Source organism: Hypomesus transpacificus, chromosome 22 (assembly GCF_021917145.1).
Source record: "Hypomesus transpacificus isolate Combined female chromosome 22, fHypTra1, whole genome shotgun sequence".
NCBI classification, from domain to species: domain Eukaryota; kingdom Metazoa; phylum Chordata; class Actinopteri; order Osmeriformes; family Osmeridae; genus Hypomesus; species Hypomesus transpacificus.
The window spans coordinates 4,430,669-4,451,891 of NC_061081.1; the positions used below are offsets into that span (position 1 = coordinate 4,430,669).

A 21,223-nucleotide genomic window follows, 5' to 3' on the forward strand; every position below is an offset into this window, starting at 1 on the left:
CAAAAGTCTATAACTTGAACAGGTTTCATTACTTAAGACACTAAAAGTCAGCAGTTTGGCATGCTGGGACATGGAAAGGATAAACAATTTAGACTTTCATCAAAGTAGAAAATGCTGGTGTGTCCTTTTTCATCAATATCCTCAAAAAAGCAGCCTGCAGAGCTACTGTGTCTGTGGGGTGACTGTCTGTCTCTGGAGGGGCAAGCAGGGCCTGCAGGCAGGGGCAGGCAGGCAGGGCCTGCAGGCAGGGCCTGCAGGCAGGGGCAAGCAGGGCCTGCAGGCAGGGGCAAGCAGGGCCTGCAGGCAGGGGCAAGCAGAGCCTGCAGGCAGGCAGTCAGGGCAGGCCAGCTGGATGAAGCTGTCCTGGGGTCAGGGCTTAAGAGAAGCTGTCCTGATTCTGATTCTGTCCAGCTAGAGGGGGGTAGTCCAGCAAGGGATCAGTTTTTCTCTCAGCAACCTCAGTTGAACTCTGTTGAGCAGGCCTCTGCATGACCCTCCCGACCTGTAAAAGTGAAGAAAAGATCCATGTCAGTTGTGAAAAATGAAACTTTTTACATCTACACTTGACATAAACTACAGTTTTGACTGTAAATGCAGTGGCATTACTTGTACTTGAATCCAAATGTGTTGACCTGATAGAGACCCGGCCATGCAAAGTCACTGAAAACATTTGGCTCGATTCCAGGCTCTGGCAAGAGTATTTAGCTCTAAACTGGTCAATATACATATCTGACCAAAGACCAGCTAGACCTTTGCCTGTAAACAGTGATTCTGACTGTCAGAGACCTTTAAATAGGCTGACCGAGTGAAACTAGCCTGGCTAACGTAGGTCGCTTTCTCAGGAAAATGATAATTGAAATAGGCTTGTTTTGAAAGATCCTATATACTGGCTAACTTCAGCAGACAAAAAGCAGCCCTCCCTGATGTTTTAGGAGTACAATTTAGTGAATTACGATATTGTTTACACACTGCCAGTGAGCAAGCCGAGTCTGTCTCTGAGGCTAAGTCAAAACAATGTACCCCCGGGACGCAGTCTCACTGCACTTGCAAGTTTTCCACAAATAGGGCTGTCACGATAACTGCTTTTTCTTGTGCGATCTATTGCAAAAAAATGTATTGCGATAAACAATATTATTGCACACACGTCAATTGTAATTTTCAGTCAATTTTATCCCACTGATTACATAATGACTGCCCCTCCCCCCCCCCTCCCCCAAGGCGAGTTTTCATGGCTGTTCGTGCGTCTATCCCAGCTAACAAGGGACGTCCTGGGGACGTTCAGCGACGTTCCTATTTGGTCCCCTATAGGTCATACCGTGACGTTATCCTTGGGACGTTATCCTTGGGACGTCCCTAGGACGTCCTTAGGACGTTATTAAAGTTCCTAAAAGGTCACAATTTAGACATTTATTTTTTAACTTTCAGGGGACGTTCCAGGAACGTCCCTGGTTGGTTATGATACGACGTTATATTAAAAAAAATTGGGGACATTCGGGACGTTCCAGGAACGTCCCAGGTTGGTTATGATATGACCATATTTTAAAAACTTTCGGGGGACATTCGGGACATTCCAGGAACGTCCCTGGTCGGTTATGATACGACGTTATGTTAAAACATTTCGGGGACATTCGGGACGTCCCAGGAACGTCCCTGGTTGGTTATGATATGACATTATGTTTAAAACTTTCGGGGGTTCCAGAACGTCATCCGTTGGTCATAACGTAACCATCTAAATTCTGAACTGATATTTTCGTTTGTGTGTTATTCTGTGATGTGAAATTGCTCGAGTTATAGCCTACTGTCACTCTGGAAACTGTCCAGTATTAAATCAATTGTTTATGTATGGTACCAATAACTTGCATTTGAGCGAAGTAATACATTATAGTCATAAATAATTTGGGGATGTACTGAAACAAAACATCTAAGCTGGATCCAGATTCCAGCCTATCCAAGCACCAGCTGCGTCTCTAAAAATGTTCCATACTAGCCTATTACAGCACATCTCTCGCGGACCTGCCTGGTTACTTGGTTGGGTACCCTGTCAACGCTCGTGAACCCTGCTGTTGAGTGAAGACGTCGTTGAGAGAGACAGCACAACTTTTTGATCCCGCATCCTTCCTTCATATAATACCATTTGATAATCAATTCGTGTAAATATGTTTAACTAAAGTTTTAGTGTTCATAGTATAGTTCTTTGTTATTGTGTTTTTTAATAGTGTTTTGTGTAGTTAGTCGCTTCACTCCATCATCCCTTATTGTTTACACCGTTAACAGGGCTCCTTGGTTGGTGTTGCCTTTTCAGCTTGAGATATACAAGGTGTGGCGTGAGAGCGTGTGAAATGGTTGAAATGCATGTGTCTCACGGCCAATGCGTGAGAGTTGGCAGCCCTGTGTTTGTCAAAAGTTTGCAGCATATTTGTAAATGCTGTTTTTTTTACCGTGTTTATTGTCTGCCAATTTATTGACAATTCATTGTCATCTCTTTGGCTATATAGCGAGTTAAGGCCCTTGCACACTGAGTCCGAAATTGTCGTATGCATTTTTTTCGTATTCGTCAGCCTAAAATTCATCACGCACAGACATCTTGCACACTGAGTGCGATGCGTATTTATTAAACGTTTGCGGAAAAAAAACAGAAAAAATACTAAATGGATTCGTCAAGCAGTGCGGATGGTTTTGTTGCCCTCTCTTATAAAAAAGAGTAATATTAGGAGAAATAGGAAATAGCCTATTTGGTCCATCCAATCCTGAAGTTGCGCAGAGAGGAAGGAAAGTTTGATCTCCCCAAGGAGCTCAGAAATTATCCGGAGAAATTTAACATTTACCTCAGAATGTCAGGGGATCAGTTTGATTATCTAATGTCATATATTATAATTTAACAGATATTGTTATGTAGATTATTGCAGTCATTTAGGTGACCAGGGCATTGCATGTATTCAGTGGCGACTGGTCATTAGGGGCAGGTGGGGATCAACAGAAAGAACTGCAACAAAAGTATGTTATTTTTAATTTCTCGAACATTTTTATTTTCGTTTACTTCGAATAATTTACTATCTATGAATATAACGTCTTCCTAAATTGTTTCGTTTCATTCGTTTGTGTTAAGATTTTATTTCATGTTCATTGGTCCCTGCCTTGTTGCTTCAGACTGCATTCTGCCTATTCGAGTTAGCATAGGCTAATCGTGAAGGTGGGGCTCTTGTGGGGCTAGCCCCTCTCTCACAATGCAATGTACATTGGACGTGGGAAAGTATTAGTACGCATGCTCAGAATGTAATGTAATGTAGATCACACAAATTTGATGCTAGTGGGGGTGAGAGCCAGTTGCCCCACCACAGCGTCATTTTGTATTTCATCCTTGATTGGCTGCTTGTCGCCAACATTAGTCGGCAAGAAGAGCGAGGAGATGTAGCTAGATTGTCTTAGCTAGCTTGTTAGCTTCACAAACACCAGATAACTTGAGAAAATGAATAAAGTGGATTTCATAATTGAACACCGGTTGTATACTGTACCCTTATATACCCTATAAACCCTTAATTTGGAGGAGAAAGTTGAAGTAAAGCAGCTTAAATGGTGCCCATCAGCCACGATATTGTCATCGCTCAAACTGCTGGTAAAAGTAACCGCAGATTTAACGTGGAGTGGTTTTTGAAGAAAGAGTGGCTAACTACGGTGGCCCTGAAGTGCAAACCACACCCCCTAATATGAGTACTTCCCCCAAATGAAAATACTCCTTCCCAATACGAGTCAACTCCCCCCAAATCGGATGACTTGTTCACCTCCCCCCAATACAAAAACGCGCTCCCCCCCCCAATACGAGTCGGTGGCCCTGAAGTGCAAACCACACCCCCTAATATGAATACTTCCCCCAAATGAAAATACTCCCCCCCAATACGAGTCAACTCCCCCCAAATCGGATGACTTGTTCACCTCCCCCCAATACAAAAACGCACTCCCCCCCCAATACGAGTCAACTCCCCCCAAATCGGATGACTTGTTCACCTCCCCCCAATACAAAAACGCGCTCCCCCAAATGGAAAACGACATTACATTAACTCAAAAACACATTACATTAACTCTGAACGGAAAGGGTAGGCACTTCACTTTAGCGCTGATTGGATGCAGTAGGCTAACTGACAAGAAATAAGAAATTGATTGACAGAAGTACAAAATGCAATAGCCTGATAGAGTTACGTGCACCAGGACATTTATTTGGGTATTGAAGCATGTAGCATAGGCTACGTATGCAAAAGCATAAATTGCAGTGTTAAACGTAAACATCGATAGCCAAACAACTAGTCCACGTAACTCTGTCATTGTCATGAAATTAATCGTTTTGATTGGAAGGAAAGAGGAAACATTAATGTTGCCAATTCAGAGTCATTACACTAGCCTACTCTTTATTTTAATCAGGGTCAATCCTATGAAATAATCCTAGATCTGCTGTTAACGTTTCACAATATAAGTAGGCTAGCCTATGCGCACGCTAAAAACGCAGTTGAAGGAAGCAGGACTTTTCAGAAGAGACTAGTCCACTACAGAAGAATGAAATGCCACAATGACAGAGTAACGTGGACCAGTATAGTTGTTTGGCAATCGATTTATACATTTAACACAAAATACTTTTGCCTAAGTAGCCTACTATTTGCTACATTCTTCGATAGCCAAACAAATGTTCTGGTGCACTTAACTCTGCCAGGCTATTGCATTTTGTACTTCTGTCGATCAATTTCTTATTTCTTGTTAGTTAGCCTACTGCATCCAATCAGCGCTAAAGTGTAGTACCTACCCTTTCCGTTCAGAGTTAATGTAATGTGTTTTTGAGTTAATGTAATGTCGTTTTCCATTTGGGGGAGCGCGTTTTTGTATTGGGGGGAGGTGAACAACTCATCCGATTTGGGGGGAGTTGACTCGTATTGGGGGGGGGGAGCGCGTTTTTGTTTTGGGGGGAGGTGAACAAGTCATCCGATTTGGGGGGAGTTGACTCGTATTGGGGGGGGAGCGCGTTTTTGTATTGGGGGGAGGTGAACAAGTCATCCGATTTGGGGGGAGTTGACTCGTATTGGGGGGGGAGTATTTTCATTTGGGGGATGTACTCACATTAGGGGGTGTGGTTTGCACTTCAGGGCCGCCGTAGCTAACGGTTAGTCTAGTTAGCATACAAAAGAAGGCACCTTTCTCTTCAAGTGAGCTCTCAGCCTTGGTGAGTGAAAGCATATTTTATCATCCTGCCTTTGTGGTGCTGGTCTGTGCATTGGTCATATTGTGGGGCTGGATCGATAGATAAAGATGGTGACGTGTCAGTGTGTCCATGCTTATCTGGTTGTTGTCATAGAATGGATCTGTATCCCTAAAACGTTGTATTTCTGCTTCGTTGTGGCCTTCCTGTTGTGTAGAGCTCATTGCTGTTTGAGCATGGCCCTGTAGGCACATTGGTTCTGAGCTTGGTTGCATTCCTAATTTAGGTTTGTAAATATGACAGTGGTAATTTTACATGTGTGTGAGAGACAAGGAGAGCAATTACACAAGAAGGTCTCTCTCCAGTTTGTGTACTACAACACCTGGTAGAAGCAAGCCACTCTGTCGTTAAAAGTGTTGTGTGTAGCCACGCTGTTTGTTGACGTGTTAAATAAACACATCAGTAGCAAGAGGGACTTTTGTAGCTTCCTGGTATTCTATATTTTGAAATGTTTTTTGCCCCACCAATTTTTTACAAACGCCACTGCATGTATTCTATTAAAAGTCCAAGTAGCCTATACTAGCAACTAGGGCTGCACAATTAATCGAATTTTAATCACGATCACGATTTCGGCTTCACATGATCGAGCGATATTTAAAATGCGTCATTCCGTTAATAGAACTCTCCGTATCAAAGTTATTTTTTGCAAAGCCAATCTTGCTCTCCGTAAACTAATAGGTGCGGTTCGACATCGGCTGCGGCTGCATGAAATGACCAGCGAGAGTTGCCGCTTGCAGTCGAGGAGGAGTTATAAACGGCTCTGTAAAGTCGAAAAATGTGTCATTTATTGTATTGGGCAATGATAAACTCTTTCTCCAATCTGGCTGCAGCCGGCTGCGGCGTTGCATAGAGTCGAAAACACCTAATATCTGATCACGAGATGTTCCCTGCACCACGCAGCTTAGGTCCCGTCCACACTAGCCCGAGCAAATTTACAAGGTAGTGAAGACGGTTTAAACCAAACATACAGTGGCGATTCTGGGTGAAACCTAGCCTGACGTTGTCATACTCATAATTCTAGTCAGAATATGAGTCTGAGAACTCTCCGTTGGGCTTTGACTATGGGGCGTGTTTCAAACGAGCCTGGAAAACAAATGCCTCTTCGCTCACCAATCAGAGCAACGTAATATGTTGTTTGTTCAAAACAAATTCAACCCAAGCGCTCTTTCGTGACGTTGTTGATGACGTTTCTGTTGATCATCTGTCCATCATCGTATAAAGCCCGCCCTGGCAATTTCATTGGTCCGCCCAGATTCTGGTTTTCTGTAGTTGGTCCCCAATACGAGACCCTCCAGACCCAACTTCCCGACCAAATTTTTTTGGGGGCAGGGAGAAGTTGGGCTGGCAGCCAGGCTAGGTGAGACCTGGCTGAACAGCTAGCTGGTGGGACAAATTAAAAACACCAAATAGTATTGCCAGAGGAGTATGTAAACAGGGCACCGTGGCGGGAGGGAGGGGCAGGAGTGGCGCAACCGTGGCTGTGTCTACTACCGCGCACTTTATGAAGTACACTGCAATACAGTGCACTGCAAAACAGTGCACTTACATATTCAGTGCACTCCGTCGCTGATAAGTGCTGTCTGAAATGGAACAGACTTGCGTTAAACACTTGGCGGAAGTGACGGACGCAAATCTGCCCGCGACACCCGCAAAACCTGCCAAAATGAACGCGCTTCTCCACCCTAAGTGGAAAAAGCTGCCGAAAGGGCTCCTCCTCTTCCGCTACGTAGTCAAGATGGCGTCTGTTTAGGGCGAGTAGTGTCCATCGTTGTACACTGTTTTTGGACCGTTTGCAGTGCGCCATCCGGGTACTTTCAGTGCACTGAATTCTGCTGGTTTTGTGAGTGAAGCGCCCTAAGCACTGAAAGTCAGTGCTCGAAGTGCTCGAAGTGCACAAGTGCGCGGTAGTAGACACAGCTGTAGTGTATCAACTTGTCAGACGCCATTCTGGATGTTGTCGTTCGCTTGTACGGTGGCTCTGAAGTGCCAAAAAAACTATCAAAATGCTGGCTACGGATGCGAAAAATGCATAAAATCGAACCCGATCCAAACTTGTTTTTGACGGACGAAAGTTTCGGAGGCAGTGTGCAAGCGCCAAACATAACGTGAGGTTGTTTTTTTTTTTTTACGTGCGAACATTTCGGATACGAATTACGGACTCAGTGTGCAAGGGCCTTTACGCTATCCATGAGTGTGCGCCATTTCGCGCTGTCACAAAATATTTGCACTGTCGGGAAAAGGCATCTGTAACAGAGCTGTTTGGAAGACCCCTTTCCAGCTCCAGCTGCAATTGTTGTTCACAGGTTGAAAAACTGGGTGGGATAGAGAGTTAAGTATTGCTAGGTGAGATGTTAGTTTAGTTGCCTCTTTTCCTTTCCACTAACAAAGTTGACAAACCGGCTCGTTCACATTAATTGGCTCTCATCTCATTCGGCTTAAAGACAAAATGTTCCCACACCGGAGCTGAAGATTGCGGCTTTGAAACCAAGTCCATTTTTACTTGTTCTTCCTAACTAGCTGTAGACTAGACAGAACACTTTTTAACAGCGAGTTCACGCCTTCTCTTCACCTGTTGGTGTCCGCTGTGTGTGTGGTGTGTGTGTGTCCCGCCTACGCTTTCGACACAGAAAGCAGACAAGATGACCCAAAAAAGAAGTATATTAAAGTATACTATAAGTATACTAAAATATGCACAGTACACTTTTAGTTCACTTTTGACATACTTTTAAGAAGTATGCTTAAAACATTTTTCACTTTTGATATACTTTTAAGTATGCTTTGAAAATTGTTTACTTTTGTAAGAAGTATACTTAGAAAATAGTTCACTTTTGATGTACTTTTAAGTATGCTTTAAAAATAGTTCACTTTTGATATACTTTTAAGAAGTATGCTTAGAAACAGAAAAAGGTATACATTTCTTCTGGAGTAGGATGTACGTTTTCTATTATTATACAGCAAAAACATTCAAAATATTTTTTAAGTACATTACAGGTTACATTTTTTAGATCCATCTTATTCTAATTATTAATGTCTATGAAAATCTATTATGCATTGCACATTGAATCTTTTTTGGTATTGAAGCTGTAACCTTAATTACTGCCAAAACATTCTGAAGCCCTATAATCTTATACTAATAATTATCAATTGGAGTATTAATGGAAAAAAAGCTACTTGAGAAACAAGCAGACAGAAGGGTTGCATTATACATTTGAAGGTTATACTGTCAAACTGACTGAAGAACGAAATAACTACGTGAATTAATGAAGATATTGTGGCTCATTGGCTAGTCAATTCCCATGATGCAAGGCGGTAAATAGTGTTAAAATGTTCTGATAAGTTTGCCGTTTGCTCAAAATACAAATGTAACTTCATGAATTTCGTTTTTTTAATGTGTCTGCTTAGAATGTAGTGTTTTGTTGTGTGGTAATTGTCATTGTTATGCTGGTTTACCATTGTAACCATGAATTAAATGACTGTTACATTTGATAAGAACAGCTGGATTCTCGCAGCGACATGTGGCGAACAGCTTCTTTTAGCTAAAAATCCGCAGTGACATGATGCGAGGGCCCCGTTTTCATCACGTGATTTAAGACCTGAGACGCTTGAGGGGTAGCCTGGCTGCCAGCCCAACTTCTCCCCGCCCCCAAAAAAATTTGGTCGGGAAGTTTGGTCAGGAGGGTCTCTTATTGGGGACCAACTACAGAAAAACAGAATCTGGGCGAACCAATTAAATTGCCAGGGCGGGCTTTATACGATGATGGACAGATGATCAACAGTAACGTAATCACCCACGACACAAAAGAGCGCTTAAGTTGAATTCGTTTTGAACAAACATGGCTACCGCTCCAGATCTGGGATGTTATGATTCTGCCATCAAGTCTGTTTTAGAAGACATCGACAGAGAGACACAATCAAGGCATTTGTCGATGGAAAATATGTTTTTGCCGTCCTTCCTACGGGAATCGGTAAAAGTTTAATTTCTGTTTAAACTCTGTTGCTCTGATTGGTTGTAGATCTATCCAATTGAGCGAAGAGGCATTTGTTTTCCAGGCTCGTTTGAAACACGCCTCGTAGTCAAAGCCCAACGGAGAGTTCTCAGACTCATATTCTGACTAGAATTATGAGTATGAAAACGTCAGGCTACTTAAGGGGCCCCTAAACATTTTAATTAGTGTTGTCAGTTTAACGCGTTATTAACGGCGTTAACGCAAACCCAAATTAACGGCGTCAATTTTTTTATCGCGCGATTAACGCTGTTTTTGACCGAGCAAACTTTGTAGTTTTTTTTCACATTCTGTTGCAACAACCACTGACGTTAGAAAAACTACAATACCACACCGGATCTAGCTAGACCGGAAACAAAACAACAGGCACGCCACACCCACTTGTTTGGGCTTGCGAGCCGGCTAAACAGTCGTAGCAGAGCCCGTTTACGGATATTAGACATTCTCTGGTAGTAGGCTAACGTTATGTTTTGAGTTGATTGCCAGCGCCAGACGCCGAAATGGATGCCAATAAGATTCCCAATGGAAAGTTTACTTTTAAAAGGTTGCCAAATGGTTCCATTGACAAGACCAAAGTGATCAGTGTGTTCTGTCGTTGTGAACTAAGCCGGAGGGAATAAGCTATCATCGCAGCACGTCGTAGAGTCGAAAATATAATTTTGATGGCACACAGCCAAGCACACAGCTGATGCGAATTCTCTGCCTGCTCGTCAAAGCCAGGCAATTGCAATGTTGTTTTCAATTTAAAAAAAAACATTTGCGGGAAGCAATCCGAACCACTTTTCCATGTCGATAAGAGCATTACAATTTGAAAAAAGAATGGATGAAAAAGAAATCAAGGGACATTTAAAATATATACAAATGTGCGATTGATTGAGATTAATCGCGAGTTAACTATGACAATAATGCGATTAATCGCGATTAAATATTTTAATCGTTTGACAGCTCTAATTTTAATACATTAGTAAGTAAAAGTCAAATTACATTTAAAAGTTTAGTTCTTGAAGCACTTACATTAAATGAAAGTGCACTTGTAAGTATTGCAAAGTATACTTTGAAGCTCTTTAAGAAGTATACTTCATGAACTGAAAGTGCACTACACAGGTTACTTTAGAGTATTCCAAGGTATACTATTAAGTACTTTAGGAAGTATACTTGATGAACTGAAAGTGCACTACACAGGTTACTTTACAGTATTCCAAAGTATACTTTCAAGTAGGCCTACTTGAGGAAGTATACTTGATGAACTGAAAGTGCACTACACAGGCTACTTTGAAGTATTCAAAAGTAAACCTTGAAATAAACTATAAATGTACTTTAAAGTGTACTAAATGACCTAAAACGTGTACTTTAAAGTGTACTATATGACCTAAAAAGTGGGCCAATTCAGTTTACTTAGTACTAAAAAAGTACATAAATAAGTACACTGCTAGTATACTTTAAGTAACATGATAATAGTATACTTTTTATACTAAGTATACTTACAAAATAAACTTGAAGTAGGCTATACTTCTTTTTTGTAAGGGGACTGAGGCAGCGGGATCGACTAAAATGTTGGTGACATTGGTTCTTATGTAAAAATCTATTTAATCATTATTTATTATCATAAAAATGATCAGTTGCAATATATCGCAGCACAAAAAATTATGGCGCTTATTTACATATAGCCTACCATGCGATAAGTCAATATATTGACTATCGCGACAGGCCTATCCACAAATCACAGAAATAATCGGAGCATCTGGCTAAAACACAATTCCCACATCTCCTAAAGCCTGTACCTCCTCGAGGTTTGGTAACAAACACATTTTTGGTGTGGACCGAACTGTAAAATGGTGAACTTATGAACATGACGCGACCAAAACATGGCTGCCGCCTATGCGGTCTCCCTGGCGCATAGGCTTATTACAAAGACTTTCACGACCCACATCTAAATTCTGAGGCGACAGGTCTTTGGGGAATCGCTTGTTCTCCTGTAAGCTGCTCTCCTCTACATTTGTGATGAATTCGTCATATGCTACATGATTCACTAATTACACAGAGGGAAAAAGCTAGCTAGCTACTTTTTTAGTTCGGTTTTCCGTCACTTCAAACTCACGATCTAAAGGTCTCAAAGTGCTCAAACCTTCACCATAATTCAAGAGTAGTGTAATTTCACGAACCCAATCATTGATTCTAGTTTGGGGCTGTCGGACAAATCAGACAATGTGATTTTCTGGATTTTTTTTCTCATTTTGTCTGTCATAGTTGAGGTATACTATGATGAAAATTACAGGCCTCTCTCATCTTTTTAAGTGGGAGAACTTGAACAATTGGTGGCTGACTAAATAGGCTACTTTTTTGCCCCACTGTAAATTTCGTCTCAAATTTTGAGATGTGTCTTGCAAACCACACGAAATTAACGCCTGGTTTGGCTCAATCTGCGTCTGCTTTTCCAAAATTAAAGTCTGCTTGCTTGAATCTCCGATGGGGAAATTATGACAACAATTGTAACATCTAGCTAATACGTAGCCTAAGTCAGAGCCATAGAAAAAGAGAGTTGCGACACGCTTTGATCTCGCCGACACGTGATCACGTGGTTCATGTAGCTCGCTGTAGTTCCAAAAAGCCCCACTGCTGTCAACTTTTTTGAATGGTTTTCAATGGAGCTGGCCAACGGAAGTCGCTTTCTCAGGCAAATTACGAATGAAACAGGCTCAGTTGAAGAAATCCGATATTCTGGCTATCTTCAGCTGACTCTTATCTACATTAGGCAGTCCTCGCTGACGTTTTTGGTGAAAAATGGAGTGAACTACAACATTGTGAACACTCACTGCCAGTGAAACGCAGGAAAAAAGCTAGAGCTTTTTTGTCACGTGGTTCCGGTAGCTCGCTGTAGTTAAATGAAAACCCACTGCTGTCAACCTGTTTGAATGGTTTTCGGCGGGACCGACAGCAGCACCATCTCGATTCACGGATATTTTCGGTATATTAACACAATATCAATTGGTTACTGGTGTGTTGTATCATGTATGTATGCTACTTTATTAACATGTATGTATAACATTAACTTATAATGCATAACGCAATATTGTGAAGCAGAGCTGGAAATGGCTATGCTAGCCTATATTGTTCCACTTAACGTTTAACCTTCGACTGTTGAAGTAAATGGGATTTGTTCAACTTTTTTTTTTTTCATCAGACCACTTACAATTTACCACATTAACAACACGTTTGTACTTGATGCAAGTTGAACCTAACCATGATCACCGGCAACTGTTCAATAGAAAAAAATTGAACAGAATATACAAGGCAACCAACTGCAATTCAATAAAACATTTTATTGTACAATATGTCCAGTGTTCTTCCACTCCTTTTGTTTGTAGTGAGCAGGTGATCTTAATGTCTGCTTTTCACAAAACTTAGACCGCAGTAGTAGATGCATCTAGTTGAGCTAACTAACTAGCTAGCTATTGAGTGGACCTGAAATTCCTGCCGAGCGTTGCTGGACGATAGGGGACCCAAGGCTTTAATCTGCAATTCATTGTTGCTAGCTATAATCAGATGTACTATAGGCTAATAAGAGCAGATTCTGTAAACTGTGTATGCCAAAGAACACCAATAACTAGAACTAATTTGACAGACTATAAACCAACGAACTTCTGGTTGATACACATGCTCTTTAGCTAGCTACAGTAAAAGTGTTGCATAGCTCTACTATAGTCTAGCGCAAACTGCATTTAGAATCTAACAAGCTATAATCTAACAAGCCATAATCTAACAATACATTTTCTCTACAGCTGGCTATATGAAATACTACTAATGACAATTGATATGTGGTGGTTGAAATATGAAAAAATGCAGGATTTTCATCAATTTACCAGCTCACTTGCTTCGGACCCCTTAAGCCATATATGGCTCTAACAGCTCTAACTGCATTTAGAATCTAACAAGTGTTGGAGCCTCGAAAGTGGTTCTTTAGTGAAGCAAGAATTAACAGGCTTGGAGTCAGGAGATTGATTGCAAAGGCTTCGTTTATTGTTAGGTATTTTGGAATCACACGCAGAGCTTCTCTAGCCAGAGAAGTCCCTCATACGCCGAGCCTCCCTAGCCAGGGAAGTTCCACATGTAATCAACAGACAAGAACTTTTATACCGTCTTACTACGTCACACACACATCTGTTTCCCATCACCAGACCCCCACACAGTTGGTTCAAGATAAACAGATATCAACCCTCACGTGGCTATTCTTACCCAACTCGTGGTTCCAACGAACAACATTTCCCCATCAGGTCATCCTGACCTGACTTCCTCTCTGGAAAGAACATTCTAACGGGAGGGGGAGAGTGACTCTCCCAGCTCACTCTTTCCCCCCTGAGTGCGGGGATAAACAATCTTCCTCTCCTCATCTGACTCCTTACATGGGGATAAACACTCTTCCTATCCTCATCTGCCCCCGTCCTAGCTGACTCCTCTCTTGAGGTCACAAGGTCACAAAAACCCTAACATACCCCCCTTTGTGGGCTCCATGCCCACACTACTTCCCCCAATATCTATCTTTTTGTGTAGCCCGTAAAACATTTAAACATTGAAAAAAACAAACCCTCAGAACCAATTTTCCTTAATTTTTTACTAGTAGGTGAGTATATGGTAGGAAAGTAAGCTAGTGTTTGTCCGTAATGAAGCTGTCCAGATTCATGTTGTGTAAACAAGGTCCCCAGTCTGAAGGAAACCTTGGCTCAGTCTACTCATATGGTCGTAAGCCTGCAATATGTGTGAGTATATAACCTTCCTTTGGCTAGATACGTACCCCCTGAACCTCAAACACAGTTTCACAAAAACACGATGGTATATGATCAAACATCAAGTCCACACATAAAGTTTACAACAACATATGCAGTTCTCAAATATCTTTTCAGAATTGCCTTTGTTCCTCTGTGTCATCAGATCCTGGAGTAAAACTCCCCCTGGCTTGCTAGGCCACGTTCTTTAAAAGGGGGGAGAAACCATGGATGATTTAACAGAAATGGGTTTGGGAGGGCAATCCTCCACAAACCTACACTGATTAATGCACAAATCACTGAGTCACATATACAGTGCCCTCCAAAAGTATTGGAACAGTGAGGCCAATTCCTTTATTTTTGCTGTAGACTGAAAACATTTGGGCTTGACATCAAATAATGAACGTGAGACCAGAGATCAACGTTTCAGCTTTTATTTCCAGGTATTTACATCAGGATCTGATGCACAACTAAGAAAATATCACATTTTGTTTGAATCCACCCATTTGTCATGTGATCAAAAGTATTGGAACAGATATACTTAAAACATATTTAAGTGAATAAGACTTAATATTTAGTTGCAAATCCTTTGCTTTCAATAACTGCAGCAAGTCTGTGACCCATTGACGTCACCAAACTTTTGCATTCTTCCTTTTTGATGCTTTCCCAGGCTTTCACTGCAGCCTCTTTCAGTTGTTGTTTGTTTTGTGGGGTTCCTCCCTTCAGTCTCCTCTTAAGCAGGTAAAATGCATGCTCTATAGGGTTTAAGTCTGGAGATTGACTTGGCCAGTCTAATACCTTCCATTTCTTGCCCCTGATGAACTCCTTTGTTGTTTTGGCAGTGTGTTTTGGGTCGTTATCTTGCTGCATGATGAAGGCTCTGCCAATCAGTTTGGTTGCATCTTTCCTTAAATTGGCAGACAAAATGTTTCTGTAGACTTCCGAGTTCATTTTGCTGCTGCCATCATGTGTTACATCCTCAATGAAGATTAATGAGCCCGTCCCAGAAGAAGCCATGCAAGCCCAAGCCATGACATTACCTCCACCGTGTTTCACAGATGAGCTTGTGTGTTTGGGATCATGAGCAGTTCCTTTCTTTCTCCAAACTTTAGCCTTTCCATCACTTTGGTAAAAGTTAATCTTTGTCTCATCAGTCCATAAAACTTTGTCCCAGAATTTTTGAGGTTCATCTCTGTACTTTTTGGCAAATTCCAGCCTGGCCTTCCTATTCTTCTTGCTAATGAGTGGTTTGCATCTTCTGGTGTAGCCCTTGTACTTTTGTTCATGAAGTCTTCTGCGAACAGTAGATAGTGATACCTTCACTCCTGCCATCTGGAGGTTGTTGCTGATCTCACTAACAGTTGTTTTAGGGTCTTTCTTTACAGCTCTCACAATGTTTCTGTCATCAACTGCTGATGTTTTCCTTGGTCTACCTGTTCGACGTCTGTTACTTAGTACACCAGTAGTTTTCTTCTTCTTCAGGACATTCCAAATGGTTGTACTGGCTATGGCCAATGTTTCTGCAATGGCTCTGATTGATTTTCCATCTTCTCTAAGACTCACAATTGCTTGTTTTTCACCCAAAGACAGCGCTCTGGTTTTCATGTTGTTTTCACCTCTGAATACAGTCTGCATAGACAAAACCTATCTTACCCAATCTGAACCTGAGTGTAGACATTCAGTGGTATTTATTGATTGAATAATGTATGTAATAGGACACACCTGGGCAACAAAACACACCTGTCAGTCACATGTTCCAATACTTTTGCTCACGTGACAAATGGGTGGGTTCGAACAAAAAGGTGATATTTTCTAATTTGTGCATCAGATCCTGATGTAAATACCTGGAAATAAAAGCTGAAACGTTGATCTCTGGTTTCACATTCATCGTTTGATGTCAAGCCCAAATGTTTTCAGTCTACAGCAAAAATAAAGGAATTCGCCTCACTGTTCCAATACTTTTGGAGGGCACTGTACATCACTCAATTATACATAATAAAACAAAAATTAAACTCATAAAACAAACAAAATTATGTGCTTGGTATACTCATCGGGCGATGTTCCACGGCCTCGAAGCGGTTGGTTGATTTGTCATCGCCCGGCGTGGCCTGGTTAGGAACATCACTCAGCCACTTTGACCCTCCTTTTCCTGCCCTCCCTTGCTCCCCGCCGGGGCAGGGTACAAGGCCGGGGCAGAAGGCTTGTTCTTAAACAGAGAAAAAACATTTGAGTCATCCGACTCCTGCATCTTAGCTACAATGGGGAAGGCATAGTGGGTTTTGACACAAGACCGGAAGATGGGTATGCAACAGCAGAGAATCAATACAATGGCCAATAAGGTCAGCAGCACTGCTATCCCTATTCTTACCCAGCTAAATCCCCAATCCCCCAAGCTCTCTCTCATCATCTCAAACCATTCAGTTTTGTGTCCAGCATTATCCTTCACCTCCTGCCTTAGTGCCTTTAAGTCAGTCATAGCTTGTGCAAATCTTCCTGTAGGGGCAGTGTTGTTCGGTATGAATGTGCAACATACCTGACCAATCAGAGTGCAAACCCCCCCACGCTCCGCCAGCAGCCAGTCCAATACCTGTCGATTCTGCCAGGTCATTGCTGATGTTGCCGACAGCTGCTGGCCCAGGGCGGTGAGAGCCTCGTCTGTGTAGTTAATGAAGCGCTGCTGGTTATAGTACAGGTAATTAATCCATTCAGTGTTCTTATTTACCGTTATCCAGGGTAAGATGGACTCAAACCCCGACGCCACCTCATTCCTTGCTTTAAAATCATTGGGCACCCCCCTTGGCTGACCTATGGCATCGATCGTTACATCAGACTTGAAAGCCCGCCTCTTGCGGGGAGCCTCCTCGAGGTTTTCTGTGGTTTGGTTTAGTTTGGAGTGGATCACCTGGGTGACGGCATGTGCTATTCATATTGCAATGAACTCTGCTTTGCTCCCCCCTTCTCCTAAAACATCTTGTGTCAGCCCACTTACCTCTCCCTCACCGAGCAGTTTGCTCGGGAAGGGGATTCTGCTGTGTGGGTGTGGGGTCTATGGGGTCTGCCAGGATCGTCCCCTGCTCGCTCAGCTGCACGTCTTTTAGCGGCTGCACGAGTGGGGCTGTTGGAGGTCGATGGTCTCTGGTGCTGGCCCTCTTTGGTGAACCTTCCCTGGCTCGACCCCTGGATCTGGATCTGTTTTTACCTTCTCCTGGAATTAGATACAGTCCAGGAGCAGGATACTTCTGTGTTCAGGGGAGAGTCTTATTGACTCTGTCATCATAATGGAGGTGAGTTTTATAGAAACCGGGACAGAGAGATGGATATACAGTCATAACAGCTTCAAGCTTAGGATGTTTAGTTTAGTCATAGCTTTTGTGAAACTCCATCAGAAACAATGTGGATGTAGGCATACATCACCAAACCCTATTTTCCTCTGCTACTCGCCAGTTGTTCTCCATGCACGGGCAGTGGACTCTGGGAGGTGTTAACTCAGAGCCAGCAAACATCGTTTATGTCATCAATAAACCCTGGTTCTATTAACCTAAACCACCTAGGCATTTATCAACAATTACTTTTAGTTTCACATTTCAAATGACAATATTGCTGTTGCATCCACCTCATGTGTCCCCGTTTCACTCACCCCCCTTCTTCCCAGTTGGAACGCAACCAGGAAGGGTTTGTTGTTATTCGGCGGCTGAGTTTCATTTTCTGATCCCTCAACAGGGAGCAGTGGTTGAGTGACTGTTCGCCGTTGTCCAGGGTGGCTTGGTAACTTCGAGCCCTGGATTTGGTCCTTGATCTTAGGCACACCCTTGACTTCTGAGGCACGAGCAGGAAGCTCTCAATCCTCAGTCTCAGGCCCAGTCGGAGGCTGAGAGTTAACCAACGTCATTCGTGTGCTTTGCCTTTAGAACAGCACTGTCCTGTACTGTATCAGGGAAATCAGAGTCAATAGTTGTTATAGGTGTGACCAAGTTTGATGTGGGATTTATAACGGTGCTTCCAGATGGACCACATGGTTGACCCTTCAAACTGTTTTGTGGTCATCGTTGCTCGTGACCCTGTGTTCAGGCAGTGTCTCTACATGGGGGTGTTCCCCCGGTCGCCTTTACTGGAGACTCGACCACCAGGCTGGATACTGATTGGTTTCTCCGAGGCTCGTTCTCTCCTCCTTCTCCTCCCCTAACTTCCTACAAAACATCTTTAACAAAAACTTCACCATAATCTAAAGTTAGACTATCATAATTATAAATGTTACTACTTAGGGTGTGCTTTACTTGCTTATCAACTAAATTATCAATTTAAAATTGCCTCTGTCTCTGAGACCATAGTCCAAATTTTTCCTATCCCCCTTCCCCCCATCGCATAGTTCATATCTATGCGATTCCTAAGGGATAGAAAAAATATGTTAGTCAGTGACAACCCAAATTCTTCATACTCCTTCACATATTTCATAATATTTTTACCTCTTCTTTAAATCTCCTAACCCCTGCCTCTGTCAACCGAAATTTACCCTGTTCAACAAGATTCGCAATTATGTGGTGTGTGTAAATTATGATTGGATACATACAGGAAGATGGGTTTCTCGTAGTTTGGGAGGGCCAGAGCTGGTGCCTGTTGTAGACTCAGTTTGATATCCGTGAATGCTTTCTCCCCCCCCCCAGTCCCTTTCAGTTTGGCCTGTAGAGAGGTGACTCCTGCTTCTTACGTCATCTCTCAAGGGGCCACGGCTACTGGGAAACTAGGCCCAGCGCCAGCTCTTCTGGCTCGCTCCCCCACTGTCTGTTTTGACTGTAGGCAGCAGGGGGAGCGACGAGTACTGCTTGTAGGCCGGACCTGAGTTGGAGTTTGTTCAGCTTCCGCGCATCCTCTCGGTCACTCTGCAGCCTTTTGTTTTCATTGTTCCTTTCTTTTACCACGGCATGGGTGATGTGTTCGCAAAACTGGGCAAAAGGCATGGTATAGAGACCCACTACATCTGCCAACCGCCCCTGAACAGTCTCTGTCAGGCCTCGGACGACCCCTTGTCGAAACATTGCTTGTTGCAGGACCTCGTCTTCTGGATTTTTCCATAGTTCAGCTCTCCATTTCCCCAAAGTTTTGTGAATAAATGCCATTGGTGGCTCAGATGACTCAATTGTCTCCCCAGTGAGCATGTCCAGCCTCACCCGATCCGGAAAGAGGGTTCTCAGGCTTTCCCAGACTTCTGTGCGGATTGCATTGAAAAGGTCTCCGTCTCCCGCATGAGTGTCTAGGATCTCGGCCAGATGCTGAGAATGCATGACATCACTCAAGCCTCCAGCTCCGAGGGTGCGCCCCAGAATCATTTTGATGTCTCCAATGGCTATGTTATGGCCCAGTGTCTCTTGCTCGAACGCCTTAATCCACCTACTCGCTCCCTCATATGGATTGGGGAGCCGAGCAATTAAACCAGTCATGTCCATTGTTGTCCAGGGCACATAATTCAACTGAGTTCCCCTCACCAGGATGGGCGCTTGATGGTATGAAGGAGGCTCCTTGATACGGACTAGCCTTCCCTGACTCATTACAGGGCTTGGGAGGGGTCCAACAGGGTTCTGGGCCATGATGGATGATGAATATCTTGGGTTCTCTGCTTCACCCGTATACACAGTCTTTCTGGGTGGGGCAGAGCCGCTCTTCTCTTTAGCGTATGGGGGAGGGGAGGCCCTCTCTAGAGTCTCATGATCGGTCTTGGCTGCGAGCAAGCAAGCCTTAGCCGTATCACAATAGTTCTGTCCTTGTTTTTCATACAGCTTCAGAAACTCAGCTTCCTCATTGCGTTTTTTGAGTCTTTTCTTGGCCGAACCAGAATGGCTGTGGTTGGCGATCAGGACCCTCATGTCGTCGCAGAGGCTTAGATCGAAAGTCCCGTGCTCTGGCCAGACTGTTGTCATCTTGGCAGTGCGCTTGGCCCATTTCCTGTTCATCTCGACGAGGCGTTCTCGGAGAAGAGGGAATTTGAGGCTGAGCACCTCCTGGGCGGTCACGCGCAGAGTAGCAGCTGGAACGGTCTGGTCAGGCGACAGGACAGCTCTGGCTCCTCCCTCTACCGGTCTTTTTGGCACACTCATGACGCGTTTGGGATGGAACAGGCAGATCTAAACTTAAGAATATGAGTGTTACTGGCCAGTTTTTATACATATGCCATTTGCATACATTCATTCCTGTATCTATCTTTTCATTATGTAAATGTTAATGTACATGTAAATGTTAGTGTAAATGTAAATGAGTTGTTTGTTGAACGAGGCAAACACACAGCTGACAGTAATGGAGACACACTCATTGTTCCTCCTTTTTTATTTTCATACATGGCAACAGTTTATTTTTGCTACTCCTCCCTGAGGAGAGTTTTTTCATACAACCGGGATCCAAAATGCCCGGATCAGCGTCTGTAATGTTCAGAGAACAGCATGTAAGACACTTTCACCACATTTGATCTTGCCTGTTGTATTTTTTCATTAACTTATCTTTATCGTTATTTACCATTTCTTGTGCGTGATCAGCCATGTTCTTAGTCTAGGCTTGTCAGTTAGTCTTATACGGGTAATTAGGCCGTTTTTCTTAACTCGACTGAAAATTAGTGAGCCCACATATTCTCAGCCGCACACGCACATTAATAGTCCACAATTCTATCAGGTCCAGTACTTTAGTTATCTCCAACTAACTTAAGTCAGTTCACTGGCTTCTTTACATCATTACTCATCTTCAACAGTTCTTATTTCTCCTTCCATTGCTTATTTATGATATTCACACATTGCTCAGGGCAACGCCCTTGTTTTTAACAAACCTGCTCACCCCCTCCCTTACAACTCGCCTTCTTGAAGCGAGTCTGAAACGATTGCGCAACAGCCGTAATCTCTCACTTTTTCAGACTCGCCTCACTGATTTTTGAGGGTTTTTCATGTCAATATCAAAAACAGTCAATGGATTTATCACTTCGTTTTTACCTGACTCCATCTTCCATATGTTTTTTTAGCATTTTAACGGAGATTTTAGTCTTTTTTGGTTCCTCTCGCTCCCTCAACAGCCTTATTGACCACAGCTGTTTTGGGAACTTTCAGAACCCCTCAAGACTGCCATCTCACGGAATGTCATAAAAAACATACATCTTTTTATACATTTATACACATGATCTACGGATATCCGTCTAACCCAAGTTTTTTCAGCACGTCTTAAGATGAATTTTTTCGGATAGCTAGTCC

At 42.9% G+C, this 21,223-nt stretch overlaps 1 protein-coding gene across 1 annotated transcript; it reads right to left on the minus strand.

Annotated features, from left to right (window-relative positions):
• Positions 1–462: 462 nt before the first annotated feature.
• LOC124484742 lies at positions 463–20,324 on the minus strand. The gene is made up of 2 exons (XM_047045819.1): positions 18,571–20,324; positions 463–502 (listed from the first exon to the last, which is right to left on the minus strand). The coding sequence occupies exon 1, from the start codon at positions 20,090–20,092 to the stop codon at positions 18,731–18,733; it is 1,362 nt and encodes a 453-aa protein (XP_046901775.1). The 5' UTR covers positions 20,093–20,324; the 3' UTR covers positions 463–502; positions 18,571–18,730.
• Positions 20,325–21,223: the final 899 nt, after the last annotated feature.

Excerpts from the sequence above, each read along its gene's own strand:
- LOC124484742 (XM_047045819.1), bottom strand. The coding sequence starts at position 20,092 with ATGAGTGTGCCAAAAAGACCGGTAGAGGGAGGAGCCAGAGCTGTCCTG.